The sequence below is a fragment of the Cololabis saira genome, chromosome 10, assembly GCF_033807715.1.
Source record: "Cololabis saira isolate AMF1-May2022 chromosome 10, fColSai1.1, whole genome shotgun sequence".
NCBI lineage: Eukaryota > Metazoa > Chordata > Actinopteri > Beloniformes > Belonidae > Cololabis > Cololabis saira.
Genome location: NC_084596.1, coordinates 22,247,249 through 22,274,772, shown reverse-complemented (window position 1 = coordinate 22,274,772; position 27,524 = coordinate 22,247,249). Strand labels below are relative to the sequence as shown.

At 43.4% G+C, this 27,524-nt stretch overlaps 1 protein-coding gene across 1 annotated transcript; it reads right to left on the bottom strand.

Annotated features, from left to right (window-relative positions):
* Nucleotides 1-1,709: 1,709 nt before the first annotated feature.
* LOC133452606 (ephrin type-A receptor 4-A-like) lies at nt 1,710-27,311 on the bottom strand. The gene is made up of 19 exons (XM_061732037.1): nt 27,085-27,311; nt 26,215-26,282; nt 23,797-23,994; nt 23,325-23,435; nt 22,554-22,908; nt 11,813-11,968; nt 10,724-11,221; nt 8,293-8,417; nt 7,998-8,157; nt 7,794-7,905; nt 6,760-6,818; nt 6,467-6,580; nt 6,193-6,378; nt 6,048-6,109; nt 5,663-5,872; nt 5,400-5,576; nt 4,132-4,319; nt 3,807-3,992; nt 1,710-2,720 (listed from the first exon to the last, which is right to left on the bottom strand). The coding sequence occupies exons 1-19, from the start codon at nt 27,224-27,226 to the stop codon at nt 2,603-2,605; spliced, it is 3,225 nt and encodes a 1,074-aa protein (XP_061588021.1). The 5' UTR covers nt 27,227-27,311; the 3' UTR covers nt 1,710-2,602.
* Between the last annotated feature and the right edge of the window lie 213 nt (nt 27,312-27,524).

Here is a 27,524-nt window from a genome sequence, read left to right as displayed (position 1 = left end):
CTATGAACAATCTCTTTCACATCCGTTTGGACCCTACATGCCACGCTTTGTCGCAGCGAATGTATTTGTTCTACCAGGTTGAGGGTTAAATGTAGAGCGATGCATAGAAGAAATTTGCTAAACACCGCATTCAAAGACTGCAGCCCTGAAATTTTCTTGACATTCCCCAGAGAAGATCTTTGTTGTAATGAAAATGTCTGCATCAATCAGAACAGACATTGTGCTGACTTTGTTACGCCGGTTCTCCTATGCAGAGTCTGCAGAACGGCCATGTGAACCCCTTTGTGAAAACATCATAACGAGATGTAAACATATGGGAAGATAATAAGATTCTGGTGTGGGTAATTTCTGCTGCCCAAAAACATCAAACACATTCAAGAAACAACCATATATATGTTTGTTTATTACCAGATTACTATACTTAAAACTAAAAACAAGGCCACGATCAGCCTCTTCTACACTTCTAATGCCATCACAGGTGTTTCTAGAGTTGAAAATGATCTGACAATTAAATCCTCCTGTCTCTGTGTGGAAGGGTCCCCTGATGCTTAAGCCATCCCCCATGTGCCAAACAAGCTGCATCTTTTAAAATGTCCAGTGGTATTCCTCACTCAGAAGGCCGGGCCATGTGTGCAAATCTAAATCTAGAGTGGTGTGGTGACGCAACAGCGTTCACAAAGCCATGCTCCCAGTTTAAACAAGAGACATCAATAGTAACGATGCATCCAAGTTAAAATAGAATGTAACAGTGAGTTTATCTGCCGTTTTTGTGCATCTCCATTAATAAAGCTGGAGGACTGTCATTTTTCAAGCAGGGCTCGGTGTGTCGATGCGTCACCACAAACAGCAACTTGCAAAGAGTGGTGTCAGTGTCTCATTACGTGACAGAAGCTGACTGTTTCATTGCCTCAAGGCGAGTCGCCTCCGTCCCTCCGTCTCTCTTCCTCCGTGTGCCTCTTACTCAGAGGCATCTGCCTCATTAACCACCATCAGCATTTTGTCTGCCGTGTGTTCTTTGGATGTACTGAGAGGGAGGCAGGGGGTCGTAAATGCTTGTACGTGTGTGTGTGCATGCGCTAGCAACTCTCATTAGTCTGGAAAAACATTGACATTGCTGCCAGAAAAAGATCATATCATCTCTCACTTTCTATATCAAAGGCTTCCTCCAAACTTATACATACTGTATGTGTTTGTGTATGGGTGTGTGTATGTTTGCGTGTGTGTCGAGGAGACAGATGTTTGCTGATTCGGCGCATTTACACTGCAAATAGACTAATTTAGCTGACAAAAAATGTGATGCCACACAGGCGCTCATAGTGACAGCCCACTCCTTCCCCTTTTTAATTTGAGCTTTATTTCTCCCTCTCTCTCTCTCTCTCTCTCTCTCTCTCTCTCTCTCTCTCTCTCTCTCTCTCTCTCTCTCTCTCTCTCTCTGTTTTTCCCCCTCCTTCTCTTTCTACTGCTACTTTCCTCTCCTTCACACGCACTCAAACCCAAAACAGTGTGAAGTTACAATGTGGCGTTCTTCTGCAGCCCCTTCTTTACAGCTGTGACAGACACATCTGCCTGTCGCAGTGAACACACGTCTCCCACCAGAACCACAACCAGAAAGCACCGCCAGCATCGTAATCACGGTACATAAAATGCACTTTAAAAAGGGCTCCGTGCAAATATCTGTTCAGGCACATTTAAATATCGACGTACACGGATAGGTTGGGCATTTATTGCAATGCAATTATGGCACTCGTTACAATTTTTCCTCAGTGTTTCTATTTTACATCGTACAAACTAGATAAAAAGGACAATAAATTAACAAAATGTTTCAAGTAGCTAATTCGCAACATCAAATGAGAGACATATGTACAGACACAGATGAATGACATTTGAATCTAAATGTCTAATTCAAAATAAGAAAAGGAATAATAATAATAATAAAAAAAGAAACAAGCAAATGATCCAGGTTGTTAGCACAGTCCTTCAGTATGAAACCAGTAAGAGCTTGTAATGGTACATTCTGTTCAGCTCCTCCCACTGTAACCCTAACTTTGCATATTGAAAATACTTAAAGATAACAGATAATGCACTCACTGTGGAGTACTCATGCACCCACACACACACACACACACACACACACACACACACACACACACACACACACACACACACACACACACACACACACACACACACACACACACACAGGCAACAAAAAATACACTTAATTCAAGTCAAGCAGCAAAAGGGAAAAAAAAAAGAGAAAAGGTTTTGGAAGCCATTCTGCTAATGCACACGTCAGCCTTCACCGAACAAACAAGGAAACAAAGAAAAACAGCTGGAAAGAAGGACCGGGCATCGGTCTGAGCTCTCAGAGGCTCGACGCGCTCCGGGGCCGCATCCAGGTCAAAGTTCATAGAAAACCCCACGGGATGGAAGTTTGCAAAAAGTGCTGCTTTTCTCTCTTCGCCTTCCTCTTCAACCTCTTCTCGCTCTACGTTTTCCTTTCATCCACTCCTTGTGTTTCCACCGGTGAAATGTTCCTCTAAAGTGCACAGATGAGGTAAATGAGACTCTTCTGGAAACAGGTTCGTATCTGTTCGCCGGCTCAGACCGGAACCATCGAGTGTTGCATGTGTTGCATTTGAGACAAAATTTCTTGCTGCACACCCGCGATGAGTATGTCGTGGTGTGACGGTGTGATTATTCCAAGTCTGTCCATCTCCCTGTGGGTGCACACACAAACACATGAGGTCACGTAAAGGTCACTGAAGCTCAAAGGTCAAGAGTTTCATGGGTTTCCCGGCACTTTTAACTCCAACTTTAGGGTTCAGCATTCTGTATTTATCTAAACACATTCATGAATATGGTTTGTTTAAGGGTGTTATTGTTGAAAAAAATGGATTACAAAGGGTTAAGACAGCCTTGTCATCAGGAGTTTAACAAAAGTGAGATTTTGCAACAATTGCTCTATTACACAAAGTTAAGGATTTATTGGACAACAAAGCATTGTACATTTTATATAACACTCTGATTGTTCCATATCTGACCTACTGTGTTGAAGTTTGGGGAAATGCCTGTAAAACATATATTCAATCAATTTTCATTCTCCAAAAAAGAGCCATAAGGATAATTAGTAGAAAACGATATAGAGATCCAACAAATCCATTATTCCTTCAGTTAAATTTGTTGAAATTTCATGAACTAGTAGACCATAGTATTCTGCAAATTATGTTTAAAGCTCATAAAAAAACTTTACCAATCAACATTCAGAAAAGATTTGAAAAAAGAAAAAGCAAGTATAACTTAAAAGGAACAGAGATTTTTATAAAACCAAGATGCAGGACAAAATTGATGGAACGTTGTGTTTCTGTGAAAGGAATCAATTTATGGAACAATCTGAACAAAGAAAACAAAGAATCCAAATCAAACATTACATTTAAAAGAACAATTAAAGCCTGTATGTTAAGGAAATATAACGAAAAATGTTGAGTTTGATTGACATACCCGTAGGCGGTGGTAATTTTATTTAATGTTATTTTAATTTTATTTTAGTTGTTTTTATTCACTTAGTTGTTTTTTTTAATTTTTTATTTTTTTTTATTTTAATTTTTTCATTTTTTTATTATTATTAATTTATGTTATTTGTGAAAGGGGCAGATCAGATAAGATTCTTCTTCTTTCTGCTCCCTTTTCATTCATAAGTTAGGAACATTTGTATTTGTGTTTGTATTAAATTGTTTTGTTTTTTGAATGAAATAAAGAATAAAATGAAATGAAATGAAATTTCTTTCACACAAAGTTGCACTTACTGATGTGTGAGAGTCAGGAGGCTGTCGAGGCTGGTGTAACCCGCCGCTGCCAGCGTGTCTCTGTACCTCTCCAACCCGATGGACTGCAGCCACTCACACATCGACCACTGTGGCACACACACCTCCTGTACGACTGACACACACACTTCCGAGCCCATCCCTGACTCCAGCATTGCGCCCGAGGGTCTGTAAGGGTGGAAACGGAAAAAAAGGGATGAAATACAAGTGTGAAGCCTTACTTAAAAGGGTGAGATCAACCTTCTCTGTGTAGAATGACGATGGACTCCGAGTGTGTTGAGAGTTATGGCTGTGTTGTTTCCGGTACCTGTCTCCCCCTATGCGACGCAGAGTCCCGGGGTTGCGGATGAGTTTGTCCAGCATGTTGAGTATCTGGCTGAAGGTGGGTCTGTCCGCCCGCTCTCGCTCCCAACAGTCCAACATGAGCTGGTGCAGGACGACAGGACAGTCCATGGGAGCCGGCAGTCGATATCCCTCTTCTATCGCTTTAATCACCTAAAGGAAGGATTTGCATTTTTAACGAGACTGCTCCGAAGTAAAGGACTGAATCTCAAAGATTCAATTCAGTTATTGAGCTCACAATCAGATTCAGAATTGATTCTCCATCAAAACAGCTCTTGGTTCCAGATTGATTCAGAACAATCGTTTATTCCTTTCTAAAAACTTCACAGTGCAATGAAAGCAGATGTAGACCTAAAAGCAGATGTAGATGTGTGTGTATTTTATAATGAATCCATTAACAATGGTTAACGGGGAAGTTATATGATGTAACTATCTCTCATACAGCAAAAGCTATGATGTTTATGAGTCTCGAGTTGTTTGATATGGTGACCAGCCTCTAACAACTCCTCCCTCACTCACAAACACAACTAAGTGGAGAAAAACATGAAAGAAAATCCCTTTAAGCTACATTATTATGTAGCTTAAAGGGATTTTTCTGTTTTTTTGAGCATATGGACACCTACCTACCTGACAACAATAGAAACATGCTGTTGTTAAGCCGTCCTGCTTTTTTGGATAATTTGTTCAAAAAATAGTTCACGTTTGTCTCTGGGTGATAGCATGCCGATACTTGCAAACTGCACAAGACGTGTAGTTCAAATTAAGATTTATACTCTGAGAATCAGAACAGTCCTTGCAGACTGATTCAGTACGTGCAAAGATGTTTCATGAACAAACATCCATAGTACGTTGACTTGAATGTCCTCTAAGAACTTGCTGTTAAGTCTGACCAGGAGTAATATTGATTAAATGCAATTAACCTGACTTGTTTTGCAGCTGCAGAGCTCCAGTATATTCTGGCTGCAACGTGGATCTAAAGCGCACATGGACCTGCAGCAGAATCAGTCAAGCATATTTCCTCACACTGCTAAAGAGGTGGGATCTATTTTATTTGTGTCTCTGCTCAACCTGGCTCAAATCCCCTGTGATCAGCAGAGAGGTCAAATTTGACGGTTACAGTCACAGCAGCTCTTGTTTGAGAGATTTTTCTTAAATGAATGCTTCTTCTCAGGTGCTTAAAGTACACCAAGTTTACCTAATAAAGTGGCTGGTGAGTGTGTAACAATGACTTACATCCTGGTTGTTCATGTCCCAGTAGGGTCTCTCTCCGTATGACACCACCTCCCACATGACGATGCCGTAACTCCACACGTCACTGGCTGTGGTGAATTTCCTGTAGGCGATGGCTTCTGGGGCCGTCCATCTGATGGGGATCTTCCCTCCAGGTGAAAGGTAAGACCCAGTGGCCTCCTGGAACAGCAGGGGAAACAATGGTTTATTTTAAGAAACAAAGTAACGCTCACATCCGGTATTGCGTGCTTTAGTTTGTCTCTTACCCTTGTGGTGTAGGCGGCTTCGGGGTCGTCCTCCAGAACTCGGCTCAGGCCGAAGTCGGACACTTTGCACACCAGGTTGCTGTTGACCAGGATGTTCCGAGCCGCCAGGTCTCTGTGAACGTAGCTCATGTCTGACAGGTACTTCATACCCGAGGCGATGCCGCGCAGCATTCCCACCAGCTGGATCACGGTGAACTGGCCGTCGTGTTTCTGCAAAATGATTAAAAAAAAAACTAACATGGGCTCCTGCAGTTCGCTGTCAGGTCACAAGTGGCTGCATCTTATCGCTGATTTTGAAATTGTCAGTATAAGTTCAGCCTCATTTCCTAATTTTTATCTTTCTTTTCCATATGAAAAATATTCTAGTTTATAGAAAATGTCATACTCGAAGAAATGCGTCCAGGGATCCATTTTCCATGTATTCTGTGATGATCATCAATGGCTTGCCTTTAAAAGGTAAACATTGATAGATATTAGGACAAAACACACCCACGACATCAATTTAAAACCTGAGCCCTGGCGCTACTCACATCTTGTGACGACTCCCTCCAGTCTGATGATGTTCGGGTGGTCGAACTGTCCCATGATGGAGGCCTCGGACAGGAAGTCCCTCCTCTGTTTGTCAGAGTAGCCCGCCTTCAGACTCTTGATGGCCACGTAGACCTCCCTCTTCCCCTGAACCCGCAGCCGACCACTGCACACCTCCCCGAACTCTCCTACACACAGACGGGGAATGCTGGCGTCAGCGCCAAGTAAGCATGTGTGTGTGGGTTTGTGTGTGCTGGACGCCAAAGCCGGGCCTACCCATGCCAATGACCTTCTCGATGTGAATATTGCTAACATCGATCTCCTTGGCAAACTCGTGAATGGCCTGATCTGGGTCTTCGTAGGTAAACGGGTCCACATAGATTTTGACTCCTGCCATGAGGGAGAGGCGGAGAAGGACAGAAAGCGAGGGAGGATTGCAGAGGATGGTGAGAAATAGGAGTTGTATAACTGGGTATGTTATGTAAAAACCTTTGGAAAAGCGTGTGTGAGATAAGTGGAGCGGGTTCTGAGAGAAAAGGATGCATTTGTTGTTCCGTTGTGTGCAGTACCTGGGTTCAGATGTTTCTCTTCCTCTGAGTCCTGCTTTGTTTTGCTGTACTTGCTCCTCCTGATGAGACATAAATGATGGACATTAAACATACAAACATGCAGAGAAGCGAGTCCGTCTAAGCATTCCTGTAATCATTTCCTTTGATTGCTCATTTGTTTGCTGTGGCTTTAACACATAAATTAAAATACAGACGGGCGCATGTCTCGTACTGCTTTTAATTCCTGTGTTTTTCATCCCCGGGAAGGCCTGGGCCTTCACCAAGGTGTTCAAGGATTTGTTGCAACAGAAGTCAAAGACAATGAGAACAGAGAGTGACGGGCTGCAGGGAAGTAAAGAACAACCAGATGAAAGCCTTTCAGCCCGCGAGAGAGGAGGGGTGATGCCTCAGGTAGCACGAGATAAAAGGTGTTTTTCTATTAAACAAAGAAACTGTCACAAAAAAACACCTTTGTGGCTCCGCAGGTGTGTGTGCATGTGAATCTGGGTGCTTGTGAGCGTGCACGCCAGCAGAAGCTGACACACAACGTGCTCCGCTGAAGACAGTAATGACAAGTCAGGGACAAAGGGATTAATGTCTCCACTCTAATCCCCTTTAAAAGCTGCAGGTAACACACACACACACACACGCACACACACACGCACACACACACACACGCACACACACACACGCACACACACACACACACACACACACACTCTTTAGCAACAGCACTTGTGTGAACTGCAGTGTGCATGAGCCTGTCTGTGCGTGTGTGGGGGGGCATTATTAAGTTTTATGTAAAGCGCTTTGCGTTACATTTTTTATTTGTATGAAAAGCGCTATACAATTAAAGTTTGATTTGATTTGATGTGAACAGAATAGCAGGGGAGCCACACGTTTTAAGTGTGTGCATTAAGGCGGTTTCGTCAGCATCTGTGTAACATACAACATAGACTGCACCCATGTGGACTGAATCATAACCAACCCAATGTAGCAAGTCCAGAGATCTGTGTTTATATTGTTTACATTTGGGTGCATGCATGTGGGCATACCTGCGGCTAATGATGAAGACACCTGCAGATATCAGCAGCAAAAGTCCGACTCCACTGACAGACAGCAGCAGGAAGGCAGAGTTCACTCCTTCACCAATCAAAGGGAAGGGATCTAAGATGGAGGAAAGAATACATTTTTTTTAAAAAAAGAACAATTTCCTCTTAAAACATTCATGCATTTTCTTGACATCAGTGCCTGAATACCTGAGTTTGTGGAGAACTCAAACGGGGCGCTGTACTCTCCGTATCCTGCAGCTGTGCGAGCTCGCACGTGGAACACGTACACGGTGAGAGGGTTGAGACCCGTGACATCCACACTCCTTAAAAAGGTCCTCATGATGCGGTAGGAACTCTCTCTCTGATCCTGATTAGAAAGGACACAAAGTGGGGCCTCTTTTCAATGCCGGGCAGCACGTCCTCCTTCATCACCAGGGAAAATGCAAAAAAAAAGCTCGCCGGCACATTGGCACCGAGTGCTCGAACTGCAGCAACCGCTCACCTTTTCATAGAACTTGACCTCGTATTCCAGGATGACCCCGTTGGGTCGGTCCGGCTGTTGCCATGACAATGACAAACTGTGCCTGGTGACATCAGTCACTTGGATGGATGAGATTGGAGAGGGAGCTGAGAGAGAGGGAAGCGTAGATAATTAGTGGTGAAACGGTGACAGAAGCACGCAGAATGACACACTGCACTTCTGATGATAGTTTCAGCGTGCTGAACGCAGCTGAAAGGGTCCGTTTGTCAGCAATCTCATTGACCCAGTGCACCTGAGAAGCGACCCACATCTCTTTTCTTCCAAATCCACATTCTTCTCTCTCACTCCGCTCACATCCCTCCATTTATCTGCATGTGTCCTGCTATGTGGCTGCTCATATGATATTGGACCATATGGCAGTGCAGGTTGGACTTGACATATCGGAGGCATGCTCCCATGCTGTGCACACGCAGCAACTTATTTCCCTGAGGGAGCCTGGAACCAAGCAGGTGTCCTGGTTTCTAAATGCCACCATAAAGACTAAAAGCAATGACACTTGAGATGTTAATAGCACGCAAAAAGACCAAGAGAGAGAAAGAAACACTCACTAAAAACTAATGGCAACCATGTGTGGGGAATGCCACACACCAAGATAACAAATGAAACACTTCATGAAATGCTGGTGACTTCTCAAGTACTTCTGCGGTTAAGTCCTGGCAAGAACAAGACCAACTCCAAATGGACCGGTGCCATCAGGTCTCAGCAATGTGCTGCTGAATGACACTGGCCAAACATGCTTATTCAATCTTACATGTACTATATTACCATGAAGAATTGCTCTGAATTTTCTGCATTATCTTGTATGGATGGTAGAAGTGTCGGATTGCTCAGTAAACTATTCTCCGACACATCCCGGAGCTTCTCATTGCGTTCAAAGTCTAGACTCTGGTGTGACCAATCAATGTGTGAAAACAATGACCCAGACTCCCCGCTCCACTCTGACTCAGCACGCACCCAATAAATCCTGCCAGTGTCGTTTTGGAACGTGGACGTGCCATCAAGAGGAAAAACATCTACAAATGGAAGAAAAACCTGCTCATAGTCAGTATGTCAGCTGACCTCAGATGTTTGGGCACATAATGTCTCTGAACTTTAACCTGGCCAGTACCGGATCCTGATAATGGCTGCATCAGGTTTCCTGCAGCTCTTCTTACCATAATGCATTGATCACTGGTACAGCGTAAATCTGGAGTCTTTAGAGCAGTTTTTCAATTAGTCCAGTCTTCATGCTCTTTGGCAAATGGATTTTAAGATTTCCTCATCTCCTGTCACCTTCAATGTTAAATCCTTTTCACATTGTGTGCTCTCGGTTTTGTGAATTGTTGCGGTTGCTGCTGTTGAGTTCCTTCGATTGGTTTCTACCGAACATTCAGGTGATCCCTGATCACGATCGTTCAAGATTGTTTTATGGCCACATTAAATATCCTTCCAGGTTTCAATGATGTATTGGACAGTTTTTAGCTCCATTTAGTAGTCTCAGCCATATCAATAGATTCTAAAACATTTCCAACAATATCCCTAGCTGCTTGGTTGCTTAACGAAGACGAATGATGACAGAGTAGCATATTTTCACGACCACAGCATGTGCTTTTCTGGTTGTTTGAGGACTGAGAAGCTCCTCACTGCATCATTTAGGGTAAACTCCTAGTCATCTTAAGCATTTCAAGCTTTTTCCAGTAGACTGCTCTGTTTGGCTAAATCTGCATGGTGCTTTTTTTTTTTTTGGCAGACGGTATATTTTGCAGCTGTCATGACTTGCTTTTAATTGTATCTACTTTCCCCTCAATCAACTCTGTCTATTTGTATTGAAGTCACTGATTCACAGTTTCTAGAACAGCCCTATAATTAATTCTGTTGTTGTTAGGTGTAGGAGGACAGAGTAATAACTATGGCAACTATGACAGCGACGATAAGAGCAACGGTTGCAGTGGAGAGAGCAGCAAAAAGTGCAGATTAAAAGCAATCGTATGGTGTAATTTAATGAAGGACTGCTCTCCAAATGTCATTCAGATCTGTTGTCCTCATCTAATGTGGGCTTGAATATTCAGTTAAGAGAATGAAGCATCCCTGGAGAACATTTTACAAGCAGAATATAAATGAACGATATAGAGAAAAAACAATGCGTATCCCAAACTGATAAACTACTCCTTTCAACGGGAAATAATCTGCTCAGCATAAATAAAGTGTTTTGATGTGTATATAACCTTCATCATGCACACAGATACCCACAGAGAGAGCCTGCTCTACAGTTTTGAACATTGCTCGTGGGGCCTTGCCTCCCTGCGGACCCCCGTGCACCGAGCAGCTGACCCACTTACAGACCACAATATAGGCAGGTTTTGTGTTCTTGCTCAAACCAACGCTCTGACAACACAAACAGACTCCTCCTCACCAGCTTGATTGGTGGTGACGCTGACGGACGCGCTCTGTGTAGCCCCTGCGCCACTGGCCCGGGAGACCCCGTTGCATGCGTAGACAATGAAGGTGTATCGTGTGTGGGCCCGGAGCTCGCTCACCACCACCCTGGTGGTCTGCAGGCCCGCCTGGCTCGGGGAGAAGTGCACATCCGAGCCGCAGGGCAGGCAGAGCGGGGAGCTGGAGATGGAGCCGGAGACGGGCCGGCCCTGGATGACTCCCCTGCCCGGCTGGACGTCGGGTCCGACAATCCCCTGGTCCGACTGCATTCCCACGCCGCCCTGTTGGGCCTCAGGCTGGGGAACGCTGCGATTCCTGGGGGCGTATTGCCCGTGGCCTCCGGTTTGACAGATGAGGCATTCCAGACTGTAGCTGGTGTCACTCCTTCCTCCCAGCCGCCGGGGGGGCGCCCACTCCAAGACCACTGATGTCTTATTTACCACAGAGATCAGCTGCTGCGGCGCTGATGGCGGCTCTGAGGAACAGAGTAGTAAGTTTGAGCATTAAGAATGAAAATACAGCAACCGGCATATAACACATCAGGAAGGTGGAGGCATCTATAGGGGGGTGTGGGGGTTCAAGGCATGAAGGGTGGACATCTGGTATTACACACCAAACCATATGGTTCGGAAATGTTTTTGATGGTTTGGTTGTTTTCTTCTGTGGCATTTAATTTTTGTGTGTGTGTTTTCCCAGGCCAAGGAAACCATGTGCTGTATATAGGCATAATTAAGTTTAAGGCACACAGACCGAGGCCTGCAAGTCTGTCGCACAAACTTTGAGAGAGAGTGGAGACATTTATTCACCCCTCAATGTCTCTAGTTATCACTCTAAGGCAGGATGTAGATGGTGGCTTAGTCATAAGTAATGGGATCATGAGACAGGGGTGGCATTCAGACATGCTTGTCTGTCCTTCTGTTCGGAAGAGATAGAGAGTTTGGGAAACAATGACCATTCTTTTTCCTTTCATTTGTGAAAAATGCATGTACACAATGTCTGTGCTTTCACCTCTGCATTAGCTGCGTGTGTGTGCGTCTGAGGTGTGTGTCTGTGCATCTGTTCTTACGGGTGCAGGCCATGGAGGGAGGGTCAGAATCAGCGCGGAAGAATCCCATGTGGCAGTCGCACACGTTGGCCCCGTCTCTGAGTGAGTGGCTGTGTGGAGGACACTTGGAGCACCCGGGGTCGGAGGACTTGGCCTTATAGAAACCAGCTGGACACGCTGGTAGAGACAAAGAGATACTTGCATCAGGAAAGGATACGTGTAAAACATTTGAACCTGAACAGAGCGGAGCATTTAGCTGCTTTGGGCCCACTTGCATGTGAAGGGACACAAATATGAGAAATACGGCGAGCCAGAGCTGAAGCTTGTCACCAGCAGAAAACACTTCTGCAAAAGTTATTGATAAATTATGCGTATTAGTCATTTTGTGCAAAATCAAACATGTCCAACATTCACAGCCACAAACCAAATGCTATACACCAAATTTGCAAGTAATTTAAAGTGAATAAATGAACATCATTAAAATCCTGCACTGTGAGACTTTAAAACAGCAAGACAGCCTCTCTTCGGTGTATATATGTTTACAGAAAGTAAAGTCCACCCCGATGCAGGCTTGGAAGCGGCGCAGCCACCGCTAGCATGAGGTCAAATGCACCCTGACCCTTGATACAGTCTTTGTTATCTCCTGTATTGACTCCTTCACGAGCCTGAACAATATGTTAATCAGCATATGCTGCACTTGGATTCAAGGACAAACAACTTCAAAGAAAGATCTGGAGAGAGAAAGAGATCTAGTGTGGGGGGAGGGGCAGTTTGACTTCTTTTATCTTAAATTTTGATGAGTGAAGAAAGGAACACCTAAAAGAACATTTAATGATCAGCTCCCACTCACGCACGGAGAAGTGCAACACTAGAAGTGAATACATCAAAACTCCACAGCGCTGGCAGCCCACACAAACACTACTGACATTTAAATATATGAAAGTGGAGAAACAGAGAAAGGGAGCGGGTGACGGAGGGACAGGGGGGAGTGGAGGGAAAGAAATCTTCTCTCTGTGTACCGAGGAGTTCATGCATTGACAGAGCAACAATGCAATAAATGAGTACATAATTATACCGCTTGACATCCAGTGGTGAAGAGAAAGAGACGGCAGAGCGTGGTTGGTTAGAGCCATTTGTTTTATTTCTGTTTAATTTCAGAAGGAGATCTTTAATTTGCTTCTACTGCAATCCTTTTTCAACACTTTCTTTTTCATCATCACATCCTATTCATTCTCCTCCTTCAATCCCACTTTTTTTCCCTTTTTTTTCCCAATGCCGTCCTTTTCTTCCCAACCCTTTCACGCTTCCAAGGGAGATGAAGACACCCTAGTGGGAGTGGATAGGAATTTAAGAATACTGTGTGTGTGTGTGTGTGTGTGTGTGTGTGTGTGTGTGTGTGTGTGTGTGTGTGTGTGTGTGTGTGTGTGTGTGTGTGTGTGTGTGTGTGTGTGTGTGTGTGTGTGTGTGTGTTCAAATGTGTCAGCGTGCTTTATGACGCTCTCATCAGTAAATGAGAGGGAGGAAGTCTCCTCTGTAATCTACTCAGACCAACCATCCTGCCTCAATCTTGTAAACCGCAGATTTTTGCTCTTTCACACACTCACATGCCCTCCCTTTTCACATGATTTCACAATCTCTCTCATTCCCCCTCTCTGCACTTCCTCCTCAACCTCCTCTTATCGGTCTTCGCGTCTCTAATAACTCTCGCGCGTTTGCCGTATCTCCATATGGCCCTCTCCTCTCCGAGTAGCAGGCCACGGGAAGGCTTTGAAGCCCCCGCGCATCGTCCATCGATACCGCTCATGAATATGAGACTGCACACAAACACGCACAGCTGAAAGCCATGTGGCCGAAACCTGTAAATCCATAAACACATTTACAGCTGATAAGAGAGGCTTTCATCCTCTGAATGATTCATCATGTTATGGGAGATGAAATGCAGTATTGTCGCTCCCCAGCTGTTCTGTGCGTTTGCCTTTGTTTGCAATCGACAGTGTGGGGAAGTAAAGCTATGGGACAGGGAATTAAACAGAGAAAGACAAAGAGAAGTAGTGGAGCTGTTAAGGACTTCGAGGTTTATCACAGGACTCGACAAGGTTCTGCCAGAGAAAGAGAGGGGGGGTGGCATTGCACTGCCTTTGTCTGTGTCCCGTCCCATCCTCTGTGCCCGGCTTCAGCACAGAGGACTATAGAGAGGGAAAGGTATTTGAAGCCATAAACTTCTGTCGGTGTCCTCTCACGTCTATTCTCTCGGTTTTCTGTAGCCTTTTGTTTCTTTTTTAGCGCTGGTTTTGACAAGAGAGGCTAGTGCTGGTGACCTGGAATGAGAGCTCATGAGGGCGTAATTAACCCAACATTAACCCGACACCACGAGAGCCTGAGCTCGGCTGGTGAAACACAAGCGATGGAGACATGTGCACTGGTACTCACAACACGAGGTGGAAACTTGGAGTGGCAAAGTGTCTCTGCGTGTGTGTGTGTGTGTGAGGGCACATTAATATTCTGCCCGTTAGAAGAGGACAGTAATTACACTGAAATCAGCTGTTTGGAGATTGTAAAGGATGGGGAAGGTTGAGTGGGAGAGAAAACACGATAGAAGAAAAAGACTGACGAGGAGCGGGAGATAACGAGGTGAGGAGGGAAAAAAAAGAGACGAAATGATGAAGAGGAGGGAGAGACACGGGGGGGAAGGTGCCCTTTGATTATTATCAGCATTGTCTGCATTTGCATATGCATTCTTCTGCTAGCTAAAATGCAAATGCAGCTCCTTCCAAAACCGACCGAGCACCTCCTCGGCAAACTGTATGCAAGAATGTGTGAGCGTCTGTGTGGATTCTCCTTGACCCGGAGTTATCTGTCATCATCCCTTGTTCCCGCTCGGTGGAGGGGTGGAGATAGAGGAAGTACCCCTCACTGCTCCAGTCTGACACCTGTCTGCGTGATGGATGGAGGGAGGGATGGATTGATGGATGGATGGATGGATTGATTGAGTGCCACACAAGAAGGAGGGACACTATTAATCCGTGGGGTCGTGGCCCTTTTAATTAAAACCCGCTGAAATACTACAGATAAGATGTTACCCTTATCCTTTTGTTCTGCAAGGAGCTGGAACTTCCTGTATGCCACATTCACCTCAGATGTCCCAAGAACAACAGCCCTCTTGGAGGGACTTTGCCTTGAGGACCTCAGATATCAGTGGACGCTGGCGCGTTAGGTATGACTAATCTCAATAGTCACAACAAAACTGGTCGTTAAAGAGAACTGTGTGTGGTTTGGTGAGTGTGTGTGCATAGGCAGAGCTAGCAGTGTAACATTAGCATGTGAAAGGGGCTCTACAACAATAACCCCCCCACCACCGTCCCTATCAGACACACATCAACCCCGCCACCAGCAGCAGCACCCCCACCCCCGGCTGTGGATCAGGGAGAAGAGTTGGAGAAGAGAAAGGGAGGATAATGAGAGGAGGACAGAGAGGGAGAGCGGAGCTCGTTCGGATGCCAGAGAGTTACAAGCAGCCTGGCGGAGCTGGCAAAGCTCCTGTACATTAAGACCAACCTGGGAGATGGAGACAAAAGCACGCACACACACACATGTGCTCCCACACACACACACACACACACACACGCATGCCTTGATTGCGATGACAAAATGCTAACCATTCTTCCCGTCTAGAGTTCAGCTTACTTCAGACAATCACTTGTGCCGCTCCTATGTGCCATGCACATACACAAACACACGTGCACGCGCAGATGCACACTCTTCCCTCCCTGTTTGCCCCTTCTCCAGGCATTCCTGGGCACGCCTCCAAACTGAGTATATTGGAAAGAAGGCTTTGTTGGAAATTAGAGATACAGTACATGCACTGGATTTCAAACACACACACATGCACACACACACTTTAAATCACCAATCCAACCCGTCCTGAGTCCAGAAATGCCATGAAATAATTAGAGAGACTGAATGCAGCGATTATACACTCATTCTATCATCTGCCTGCTCGTTATTTCAGTCATCTCTCTTTCAAGAGTGGCTGTCTTCCCCTCTGCCTCTCCGCTCTCCCTCTCTCCGTTCAAATTCCTGCTGCTGTCGATGTGACACCGCAGGTGCATTGGAAAGAAGCACAACCGTGAAATGTCTCTGGACGGAGTTTGCACGGAAGGACACACGCGCAAACACGCTTGCGCACAGAAGCATTCCTGCCCTCCAAACTAGAGGAAAGTCGGGGAGAATCAGACAACAGAGGAAGACGGCTGCCGGATTGAAACAAAGACGTCTCGGCAGCCGTTCACATCTCAGATTCTCTCTGTTGTCTCCCCTCCTTCGTTTCCGATTATTCCAGACGGATCGCAGCTGTCAAACTTTTGACGTCTCCATCTCTCCCGGTCGTGACCCTGCACTCTGCAGCTAAACCCTCTCTGTATGTGTGCGTGAGAGTGGCTGTCAGTCAGACTTTTTGACGTCTTCATCAGGCTCAGTCATGACCCCAGTCCCAACCAAGCCATTTAGAAAAGAAGGGGAGTTCCCTCTCTCTTGTGTTTTCTCTTCTCGTCCCCTTTGCACCCAGTAACGAACCCCAGCGGGGGAGGAGCAGCTCTGTATTGATGCCTTCTGCTGTCAGTGGCCTTCTTTCAATCCCCCCTCTCACCCCATTCAACATCTAATCCCCTCTTCCTCCCCAGAGCCTCTCCCGTCATCCTCTCCATCCTCATTACCCAATGTCAACACTGAAAATGGACCTTTCACAGCATTACGTTAGACCAGATCTACTTTTCCCCCAGGCAGGAAGTGTTGATGATGTTAAAATACACTAAGAAGATCTCGCCCCACACAAAACCACTGAATGCCTGTGATTACATTGTTTTGGGGTTTTGGGTTTCATCATCAAAGTCTGGATTTGTTTGTGTGATGTTTGAAAGTATGGACTTAAATTGTAAACCCATATCCCCTTTCTAGATGGGAATCCCGTTACAGCTCTCATGCCTGTCACACAAATGCCGTCTGAGGAAGATGAGTTTGTAAAGAACGGCAACAGGTGGAAACGCCCCACTCGTCCGGTGACTTCAGCAGTGACAGAATCTGCCTCCCAGCATGTTAAACCCTCCCACTCCAGAGGCCTCTGTGTTTTATATTCAGTTTAAAAAACAACCAAAAACAAGAAAAACAATTATAGCGTATTCCCTCAAGAGGCCGCCTCCTATTACCGTGACTAAAATTGATGTAGCTTTTGTTGATGCTGCTGAGATTTGTTTTTTAGAGGATGCTTGTTAATGTCAGCGTTACTCACAAGCAGTTATTTACTTTCAGATTTAGAGCTTTGATAAGATAGAGGAGAATATGCCACTTTGTCAAATTTCCCTCTGGCTTGAAGATAAGGATAAGGAACATTAACGTTCTTCAGCGTTCACCCGACTGTCTCTAATCCAGACTTATCCAGTTCTCACGGTTGTGCAGCAGATACTGACTGACTATGAAGATGTTTCTCAGCTGTACCTCTCAAAGAATAACCTCCAGCTGAAACCAAATGCTAACTTTGAGCCCTGCAGCAACCCGTAGGGCCCTGTCTCAGAAAAATGAAGCCAATGTTAACTTTGTAACTGTTTTTCCAATGTATTGTTGTTTATGTATCCATGTTCTTTTTGTTTTTTTGTTTTTTTTTGTGTTTCACTCATAGTGACATGTACAGTCTTATTTGCTCAGGAGTCAATATAATATAAGTTGTAAAAACAATATCCCATGCACACTCACACACATTTATTTTTTGTCTTTATTCTTTATTATTTATATATTGCATTATTAGTTTGCCATCACTTTTGTATAGTTTTACTTTCTGTTTTTTTGTATGTTAATCTTGACATGAAATTTTAATATCTTCGGTGGAGGCTTCAAATAAGCCCATTGGGTTTTTTGCCTCTTCCTGCACCTATAGTGTTTATCATTGATATGTCCTGTATATTTTTTTTAAAAACTGTGCAAAACAATAAACTAAACTAAACTAAACTAAACTTTGCAGCCCTGTGTTTTTGTGAAAAGTTGTTTTATTTTATCCTGAAAAAGTAGTTTCTTCACAGCCGTGGTTTACAACGCAGAGAGAGACTTTACTCTCTGGTGAGATTATTGCATCTTGTCTGCTGCTACATTCCTGTTTTGAATATCATATTTTTTGCCCTTATGTGGACAATTTCTTTCCAATTAACAAGGACAATTTTTTTCCCTCTCCAAACATGTAACTATTCAGACTATTCATTTAAATGAAACACTCAAGTTAAAATGACCCTTAGGCCTAATTGTATCTAATAAGGAGCGTTAACTTTTGTTAGGGACCAAAATCACGAGAATTGAAGCTAGAACAGAATATGCATTTGCAGGAAAAAAGCAATTAATGTTAAGACAGTGGACAATCAACCTGGAATAAATCTCTGACAATTTTCAAAAATAGTATTACACTTTAGTAGTAGTGTGGCTGGGGGTACTAGAGACAAACAGGGGTCATTCTGACTTTTTATGTATAGAAAAAGTGTATAAAGAAGACATCATAAGTCCATACAAGTTGATGCAAGCTACACTCACTTGATGCAAGAGGAGGAGAATCAAGGCTTCTGCTTCTAACATTGTCTATTTTGTCCTAAATATAGAAATATCGATCTAGTTACACTGAGACAGTGGCCATGAATTCTCCTCTGTTTGTGTCTATTGCCAATAATTTATACAAAATCGATAGTCAACTTTTACAGACAAATGACAAATTGTCAGTGACCAGACAGAGGTGGCTGTAAAAAACACATGCATAGATATTTATGACAAAACAGACCTACGTTAGAGGCAGAGCCCTCGACTCTCCTCCGCTTGCATCTATTGACAGTAGTAAGAAGGAAGGAACGCTACCGCAGGTCCTTCATCCACACAGCCATCAGACTGTACAATAAGCAACTGTACCCACCCGTGTGCAATAAACCTGTCTCTTTATAAGTGCAATAACCACTAAATACCTCACGTATTTTTGGAAATATTTGTAAATATTTTGTAAATATTATCCGTTTTTTTGGTGTTTACTATTTTTTTCTCTCTTGTACATACTCTTTTTTCTACTTTTTATATTGCTCTTTTTTATTATTTAACTATTTATTGGTTATTTCTATTTTACATTTTTTGTATGAAGCGTGTGTGTGTTTTGGCTGCTGCACGACTGAATTTCTCCTCTGGGAGATCAATAAAGTCTTATATTCTATTCTATTCTATTCTAGTTCGTGCAACATCGGTAGTCACCTTGTATGAACCTTTGTCAAGGTAAGGCTAAAGTGTGTTTTTTACGTTCTTTCTGTATACAAACTCGATATTACCCCACTGATTGTCTGTACGGCTCTTATCCATACCATCCTTTGGTATGGATAGTCTTCTCAAAGGCTGAAAATAACTTTTCATTTCGACATGTGTCTGTTAAACTGAGTGTCGATGTTGATTGTTATTTTGCTGCAAACAAACATTCTGTTCTTCTTCAAAACTGCTTCGATCCACGTTGTTATGGTCTGTAACAAAAGCGTACACTTCTTACCTCTAATAATAGACCTGCTACTGTTCCCTTAATGTTTGAACTATTTTGTCTGTGGTTGTTGCTCAGAGTGAACACAGCCAGGGGCATGTATGTCTTACGCTGCCTGCGTGAAAAGAGTAGAAGATTAGGAAACCTTTTGACCTGAATGACGTTAGGGAAGAAATATCTCGCTATCGATTTTCCCTCCGTCTCACTCTGCCCTCCCCCTTTTTTTCCTCAGTGCACACTTTTGACTTAAAACGAGAGAAGCGTTGTGGTGTCTATCTCACACTGCAGGGTCAGAGATTTTACTGAGAAGCATCCTCTGTTCATCCAGACTTTGATGGATTTCCACCGGAGCAGCTGCTCCCAGCCAACTACCCAGCACCCAGGAAGAGCAGAAGAATGAGAGGAGAGCAGCGGAGAGATAGATGGCACTTCACATCTGCTTGAAGTTCAACGGAGTCAAGGGGATCTCCTAAATCTAGATGAGGAGGAACATCTTTCAGACATCCTGGACCACCTCGCAAACCTCCTCCTCTTTTCAAGGGAACAAATGGGGCAGACGAAATGTTTCAGAGAACGTTTATCAAACTGAGAATTTTGGCATTCCTCCTCTCACTGCTTAGAAAATAATTCAAGTTTTTCCTCCTCTGTTTTTCCGCCAACTGGCACTAAACTTCATCCCCTCTCTTTATGTCCATCTCTCCGCCTTTCCCTCTCATGGCGTCTTCTCTGTTGCCTTTGAGTTATGGGTCTGTTTGTTATACAATTACCCTGCTGGGACAGGCTTCATAAATAAAGGGTGTATATCAGCACATTTCTCTCTTCCCGTTTTTCTATTGGTCCCTGTCCATCTGTCCCTGTGTTTTGGAGGGAACATGTTGCATGTCTCTTGCATGTGTGACTGAATAGTGGGAGTCCTGTCGTAAAAGTGTCTGTCCCACGTCTGCAGTCCCAGTTAAGCCCGCTTTGTCGCACGAGACGCAGAAATTTAGAAGTCTCCAGCCTTTACATGTCATCTATGGTGCAAGTCTGTTGGTGAGACGTGTGAACAGCTTGCATGTTTTTAACATAAAAATTTAAGTGATAAACAGAAGGACACTTTTGACCAGATGGTTGCAATTATGTCAGCAGACATAACGCTGACATTTTCGAGCTTATACTGGTGATATGACACAAGAAGCTGTTTACAGCCTGCAGCTGATCAACCTGTGTCCAGCCCAAGTCCAGCTCTGAAGCGCTTTCATTAACAAGTTCTGTCGCATTTATTGAATTTTTTCAAAGCAAAGCATAAATATCAGGTTATTTCTTCACAGGGCACAGTTATATGGGATTTTCTCATCACTTTGAGGTAACCAAGTAGTGGAAACTACATGAAAGTGTCATGCATTAATCAGTTTGATAGTAGCTTTGGAGATACAGTACTTGTGGACAGGCTTTGTCTCCTTCCAATAGGAGCATTTTTCGTTGTTTCCCATCTTAACTGCTTAATGGTCTACTAGATGGCACCGTATGCAAGTGGTGTCAATATTCTGATTTAACAGTTGAAAATAAAAAGAATAAGCTTTTATCAGAACCTCCACTGCATCCACAGTATGGTGAAGCGCTGGGTCCTGTAAGCTACACACTGATGTGTGCCGGTCAATAAATAAATCCTCAGCTACCAGACTCATCAATTTCCTTTTAACTTAAAGGAATGTACCAGAGGTAAAACAACCCTGGGTCTTTTATTGGATGGTAAAGAGCATAAACTTTCATTACCAAAATGATGTGAACAGAAGCAGAATATGTGCTTGCAGCAAACTGGTAATTAATGTTAGCACTCGGGGCAATCAAAGTACATCAGAATAAATTGCTATTTTAAGGCTCTGTGGGACAAGACTCAGAAATGTAATTCCACCTGTGTGATAGAGTGGCTGAGGGCCCTACAGACAAACTGAGGTCATGTTAAAGTATGTGTAAAGATAAAGCATAAAGAGGACAGTTTGGACAGGCATCTACTTCTGTTTGCAAGTTTCCATACAAGTCGAGTTGCAACTACTGACTGTCATTAGATGCAAAAGGAGGACAGTTAAAGGACAGTTTAAGACTTGCCATGAATATCTAAGTACTGATGCAGTTCTGTGGACGCATCCGTACTCCTCTTCTTGACTTGTTGGTAAAAGTTGATAATTACATCAGTTTAACAACACCATCACTTAAATGGAATTTTTGAGTGTTTTCAGAACCTTTGAATCCCAATTAATTTGGACATATGTCGATAGTCCAGAGTACCAAAACGAACTGACTTTTTGCTGCAAACACATACTCTGATGTATCAGAACTGCTTCTATTGATGTTGTTTACTACCTTTACTACATCATTTACACTCATCACCATCTACCAGTAGACCTAAGGTTGTTTTAACACCATAATCTTCCTTTAAGCCTTGCAGCCAGGTCTGATTATCGTGCATCTGTGGTGAATTGAGGGAGATGGATTGGTTTTTTTTCATCAATAAAAAAAAGATCACATGACTTTGTTCAGGAAATACCAGGGAATTTAACTTTTTTTTCTCATAAATTTCATATAATTGTCTTAATATGTCCATCTATTATTCACTATAATAAATCTCTTAAAAAGTGTTTTATACTTATATGTATATTTACAACTTTTGTAATAAATTGAAACTTGTAACATATTCTAGGCTGGCATAGTCACATTAGGGCAGAACAAAGATTAGAAAAAAATGATTATTTGAAGTGATATTTTTGAACCGGATAGTTGCACCATTATATACTATTCAATTCTATTCAATTTTATATATATATATATATATATATATATATATATATATATATATATATATATATATATATATAGCGTCTATTACAACACAATTTGCCCCAAGCCATTTCAGAGACCCAGAACATGACCCCCAAGCAATTATTACACAAAGACTAAAATACACATATGAGTCCTTTTAACACAGACTTTCTAAATAAATTCCTTAAAATCTGTTAAAATCCACCGAAAATGAAGCATATTAATCACTACACAAACCAAATCTCAACAGTTTCCATAATTTATGAGCAGCCCGTTAGGTTGAGCACCAGTGATTGTTGTGGATTGCAACGATAAAAACCCAAGCGCGAACACAAAGGAAGACAATTCAGGAACCCACCACGAATGAGTGAGATCATCACAAACACAAACAGCAGTTTAGTGTAATATAACTATTGAGTCTCTTACCTTTACATGCACCACTCTTCTCCTCATATCCCGGGTTGCAGAGACATCCACCAATAGGAACCAACCACTCTCCATCAGCACCACAGTACATCTTAGGAACATCTTTTTCTTCCGATCGGTTGACGCAGGAGCCTCTGACCTCCACTAGGGAGGACGTGTCGGCGCCGGTGATGGTGTCTGGAAAGGTTGCCAAGTTCCGAACGGTGAGCGGGCAGGTTTTGTAGAAAACTCGGACAGAAACCAAAGCGATGCAGGCGCCCACATCCTGAAAGGCCAGGTAGAAGCCTTTCCGTGTTGTGACTTTTACGTCTCGCACCTCAGTGTTCAATTTCATGATGCGGTCTCCAACGTCCACCTGAACACAAACAGCATGGAGTTACTGTAATGGAATGTGTAGTAAAACGTGTCATTCCTTGTTAATCCGACTCGCTTGTTCAAACTGAAATGGGACTTTCAGTCGAACCATTACCGATCTTCCCTATTTCAGCACTTGGCTCTCATTCAGATGAACTTGATTTTTTTATTGATTTTATAGGGAAGTGCCTGCAATGCTTAAATAAGACATTTTTTTTTGGAGGAGGTAAGCAGAAACACCCAACCAACATTCCTGGGACAGCAAAAAACATAGCATCCGAGATAAAAGTGCTTGTAAACCAAGAACGACTACAGCAAAGTTGCCGGAGGGCTTTATGTTCCACATCGCAGCAAATTAGAGTGAGTGGAAGAGGCAGGATAAAGAGCTCAGAGCCTGAGTCAGTTGTTCGGTGTTACCTGGGTGAAGCTCTCATCTGCGGCTACAGTGTCCACCTTAATGAAGCTGCTCTCTTTGATGTAGCTCTCTTTGTCTTCGTTTGACTCGTGGTAATACAGATTGAATGTCTCCTACAAGGCAAAAATCACATTTAAATAAAGTTAGAGGCATCTGTTTATCATCAGAAGCAATCATCTTTTCTCTTAATAAGATATTGAGTCAAAATGAGATTCATGCTCTGATAGCTTGTGGTTTTAAACTAAATAACATCCTTGATGATGGACAGCTAAACCCAAATGGTCAAACAATAACTTTGTGTCCTAACAGAAACTGGGGACACTCACAAGAACTCATGATGGAAAAGAATAACAGAATGGCTGAAATAACACATTTCTGTCACGCTGTCCAGTGGTGCTGCAATCCTTTCCTGGTCTAAGATCAAAAAGCGATCAGTGTGCTCTGTCAGTGCCTGAAGAGGATGTTTCCATTTACCTTGCAGGTGCCAGTGACCCCTGGCAGGCTGTTGCAGTCTCTCAGAGTGAACTTGACTTCAACGTAGACTCGCTGAGCGCCGGACCGAGGGATCCAGTCTGTCCTCAACCAATTGTTCTGATTAGGCTCGAGTACGTTGCACACCTGGTAAGTCCTGATGGGGATGTTCTTCTCATCCATAATGCTCACTTCCTCCCACTTGAAATACAGACAATCATAGTGCTGCATTAGTGGTCACATTCTGTATTTATCAGTTTATTGCTTTTTAATGCACATCATAAATCTCTGGACTGAATTCCTGATTTGCAGGGTGCCGCCTGCTTTATGTCATGGTGCTTGATCAAAATATTTTGATTGATGATAAAGCTGCGCATAGATTTGAGAGTCAGAGTGAATAAAAGCAAGTTTCTAAAGCATTTTTCAAAAAATAAAATGTAAAAGTCTGCTGTCAAGTAAAATCTTTAAGGATTTCTAATGTAAAGTTTGCAGCCACTCAAGTTTCAGATGAGATGCACACAGCGTTCTCTCAAGCAACAACAGAGAAAGACCCCTGCTGTCAGCTGCAGGTCATTTTGTAATTTTAACAAGAATAAAAATGCTTACACAACCAGTCTTGTGTAGAAAAAGAATGCAATGTTACAAGTTCGTTTTTACAAACTGTTCTGACAAGAATAGTGTGCAGCTACAGGCTTGGACGCAGTGAAAAACACTTTCTGTCCACCTATGTAACTTGTTGTCCTTGTAAATGCAGAAACATAAAGCAAAAAAAAAGAAAAAAAAAATCAGATGCTGGGATGCGTCCAAAGACCGCTGTTATCAGTTGACATTCACCCTCGCATCAATATTCTGCAGTGGATGGCGGTTCCGATTTGTTGCAAGTCCAAGGTTTCTGCTGGCGTATTTCCATACAACTGAAGCGGGCTCAACCTTCACTGGACCATCCATCTCAATAGGGCTGATTATTTGCCTTGCGCTGTGACCCCTTCCAACGACCGCCAAGCCTCCCAACTCCAAATTGGCTTTTTATTGGCACTGAATAATAATCCCCTCTCTCCCTACTAGTGAGGGCTGTATACACTCTAAATGCACCGTGTCCAGAGAGAGAAAAAGAAGGAGCAACAGAGAGTGACATAATGTGTGTGTGTGTGTGTGTGTGTGTGTGTGTGTGTGTGTGTGTGTGTGTGTGTGTGTGTGTGTGTGTGTGTGTGTGTGTGTGTGTGTGTGTGTGTGTGTGTGTGTGTGTGTGTGTGTGTGTGTGTGTGTGTGTGTGTGTGTGTGTGTGTGTGTGTGTGTGTGTGTGTGTGTGTGTGTGTGTGTGTGTGTGTGTGTGTGTGTACACTTAGGCCAGAGGGGATGTGTGTGTGTGAGTGTGTGTGTCTTGAGTCTGATTAATATGTCATCAGGGAGCGGTACAAGCTCATTACTGACATAAGGAGAAATTAACAGGCATGTAAATTTTGGACAAATTTGCAGTGCAGTAAATATTTCACACATAGAAAATCATTCTGTAATTTTTTAATCATTTCTTATTTCCATGAAAATATAATGTTGAAGCTGGTGGCACATCTAACAGTAAAGTTTAAGAATGAAACATTGACCGATAATACACCGTCTGGTCCTAAGTTTAACTCTGCCATGCCCTCTGTAGTGCACCCGTGTGTTGTGGTGGTGTGTTTGCAGGGTAAGTGTTGGGGAAGATAGCGGGATAAAAGCTGTCGTGGGGCATGATGGTGCCTTGTCAAGCCCCCTTTGGAGTTTTTGTCGGCAGACACCAATCACATACAGCTGTCAGGGGGAAGAACGCTTTGCACTTGTCCGAAACCGTAAAGAATCAGAGTTTTGTCTGTATGTGTGTGTTCAGCTAAGGGATGAGGAAGGTGGGGGAGGCCTGTAATCAAAAGCTCAGTGCGCACAGACCAGGACCCCGTCAATCACGCAGCATGTGAGAGAATGAGAGCATAGTGACTGAAGAAACAAGACTCAAGTTCAAGGATAATTCCTAAGCCAGAGATGTGATGAGAGAAAAAGTGAGAGAAGTACTTGCAGATGCCAGATGAAAATTGAGATAAAATATTCAACAAATATTTCCAAAATCAAATCTGGCAACTTCTTGGTAGTACAAATCCCTAAAAAATATGACACCCACCACCAAGCTGGCTTGTGCTTTTACTTGTGCCAAATACAACGCCAGCAATCTCATATTAGCACTTAGACTCGGTGAACAACAGCACATTGCAAAATCTGTGGGATGAATGTTTACAGTTTTCAGACCAAGTGCATGTGTGTAAGGGAGAGAGTGTGTTCTCAAGCTCAGAAGAGAAAGCTGGTTGTATACTGTGACTGAAGCCAGCTGGTTGTATACTGTGGATGTGGACAAAACAAACAATAAAAATGAAAAAAAAAAGAACTCCCACTCACCCCTCCCTCTGAAGGACTGGCTGCCCATTTCAGCTCCCCTGGCACTGTCCTGGTATCCAGCAGGGTCACTAAAAATGCACATGTACACATATGAGAGTAGTTTGTGGACAAACGGTCTGCAGTGCTTCTGAAAAACATTACTGAGCAGTAGATGGCAAGTTGGAGGATTTCAAGATCAATAACTGATAATTTGCCATTAGTCATTTCTATTGCATGACATTAAACACAAACATCCATTTTCTATACCTGCTTTATCCCTTGCAGAGGGGTCACCAGCCCATCACAAGGACTCATATACAGAATCAGATTCGTCAATTAACCTAACATGCATTTTTTTGGACTGTGGGGAGTACACGGGGGAACATGCAAACTCCAAACAGAAGGACTCCCACCGGACCAGGGAGTCGAACCGGGAACCTTCTCGCTGTAAGGCAACAGTGCTAAGCACTAAGCCACCTTGCTGCCCACAAAAACATTTATTATGAAAATAATAACCTTTACAAATCCAAAAAACTCAAGTATAAATATCCGTATTACCAACTAAAGGTTTGACCATATCATGAGTCCAAAAAATAGATTTTCTTGTGAAAAGAAAAGAAATACATTAAAACTAATTCACACACGACTCCACCACAAACCAAAGCAAAAAATAAATAAATAAATAAAAAAAACTGATGAATATTTTTTGAATCTGGCTCTTTTTATTTATTTATTTTCTCCCCAGTATTTGAAATTCACGCAGAATCTGCCCTGCTCTCCATCATCCTCCTATGATGCGCCCGGAGCGCACGCACCGCCGCTTTCCGGCGCGCGTTGGCAGAAGCCGGGACGCCGTGGCACGCACGCACGCGGACGATCCCCATCTCTTACCTTCATTTGGCGGATAAATCCTGGTCCTCGAGCTCGAAACAAGTGTTACTGTCCACAGCGACACTGCAAATGTTCTCCATAATGCTGCGGCCATGTGTGTGGGCTCCGCGGCGGCTCTGCGCGGCGGCTGGAGCGGCTGCATCCCGGTGGGAAAAGTGTGCGTGAATGAGAGCAAGTGTGAAGGCGAGTTTGGATGCAGCGGCGGGTAACGGGGCGGTCTCTTCCACTCAGGAGCTTCTCTTAATGGTAAATGACATGAGCCTAATGCCCGTGCACTATAGTGTGACCAATACACACGTCCACGCGTTATCTATACAATAGTATTTGTTGTTAATGTCAGATAACGTGGTAAACACGCACCCCACTGGAATTTCAGATAAAATGTAGGCGTATTTGGGAAATGGGGAACAGGATAAGGAAAACAGCCACTCTTTTCTGTT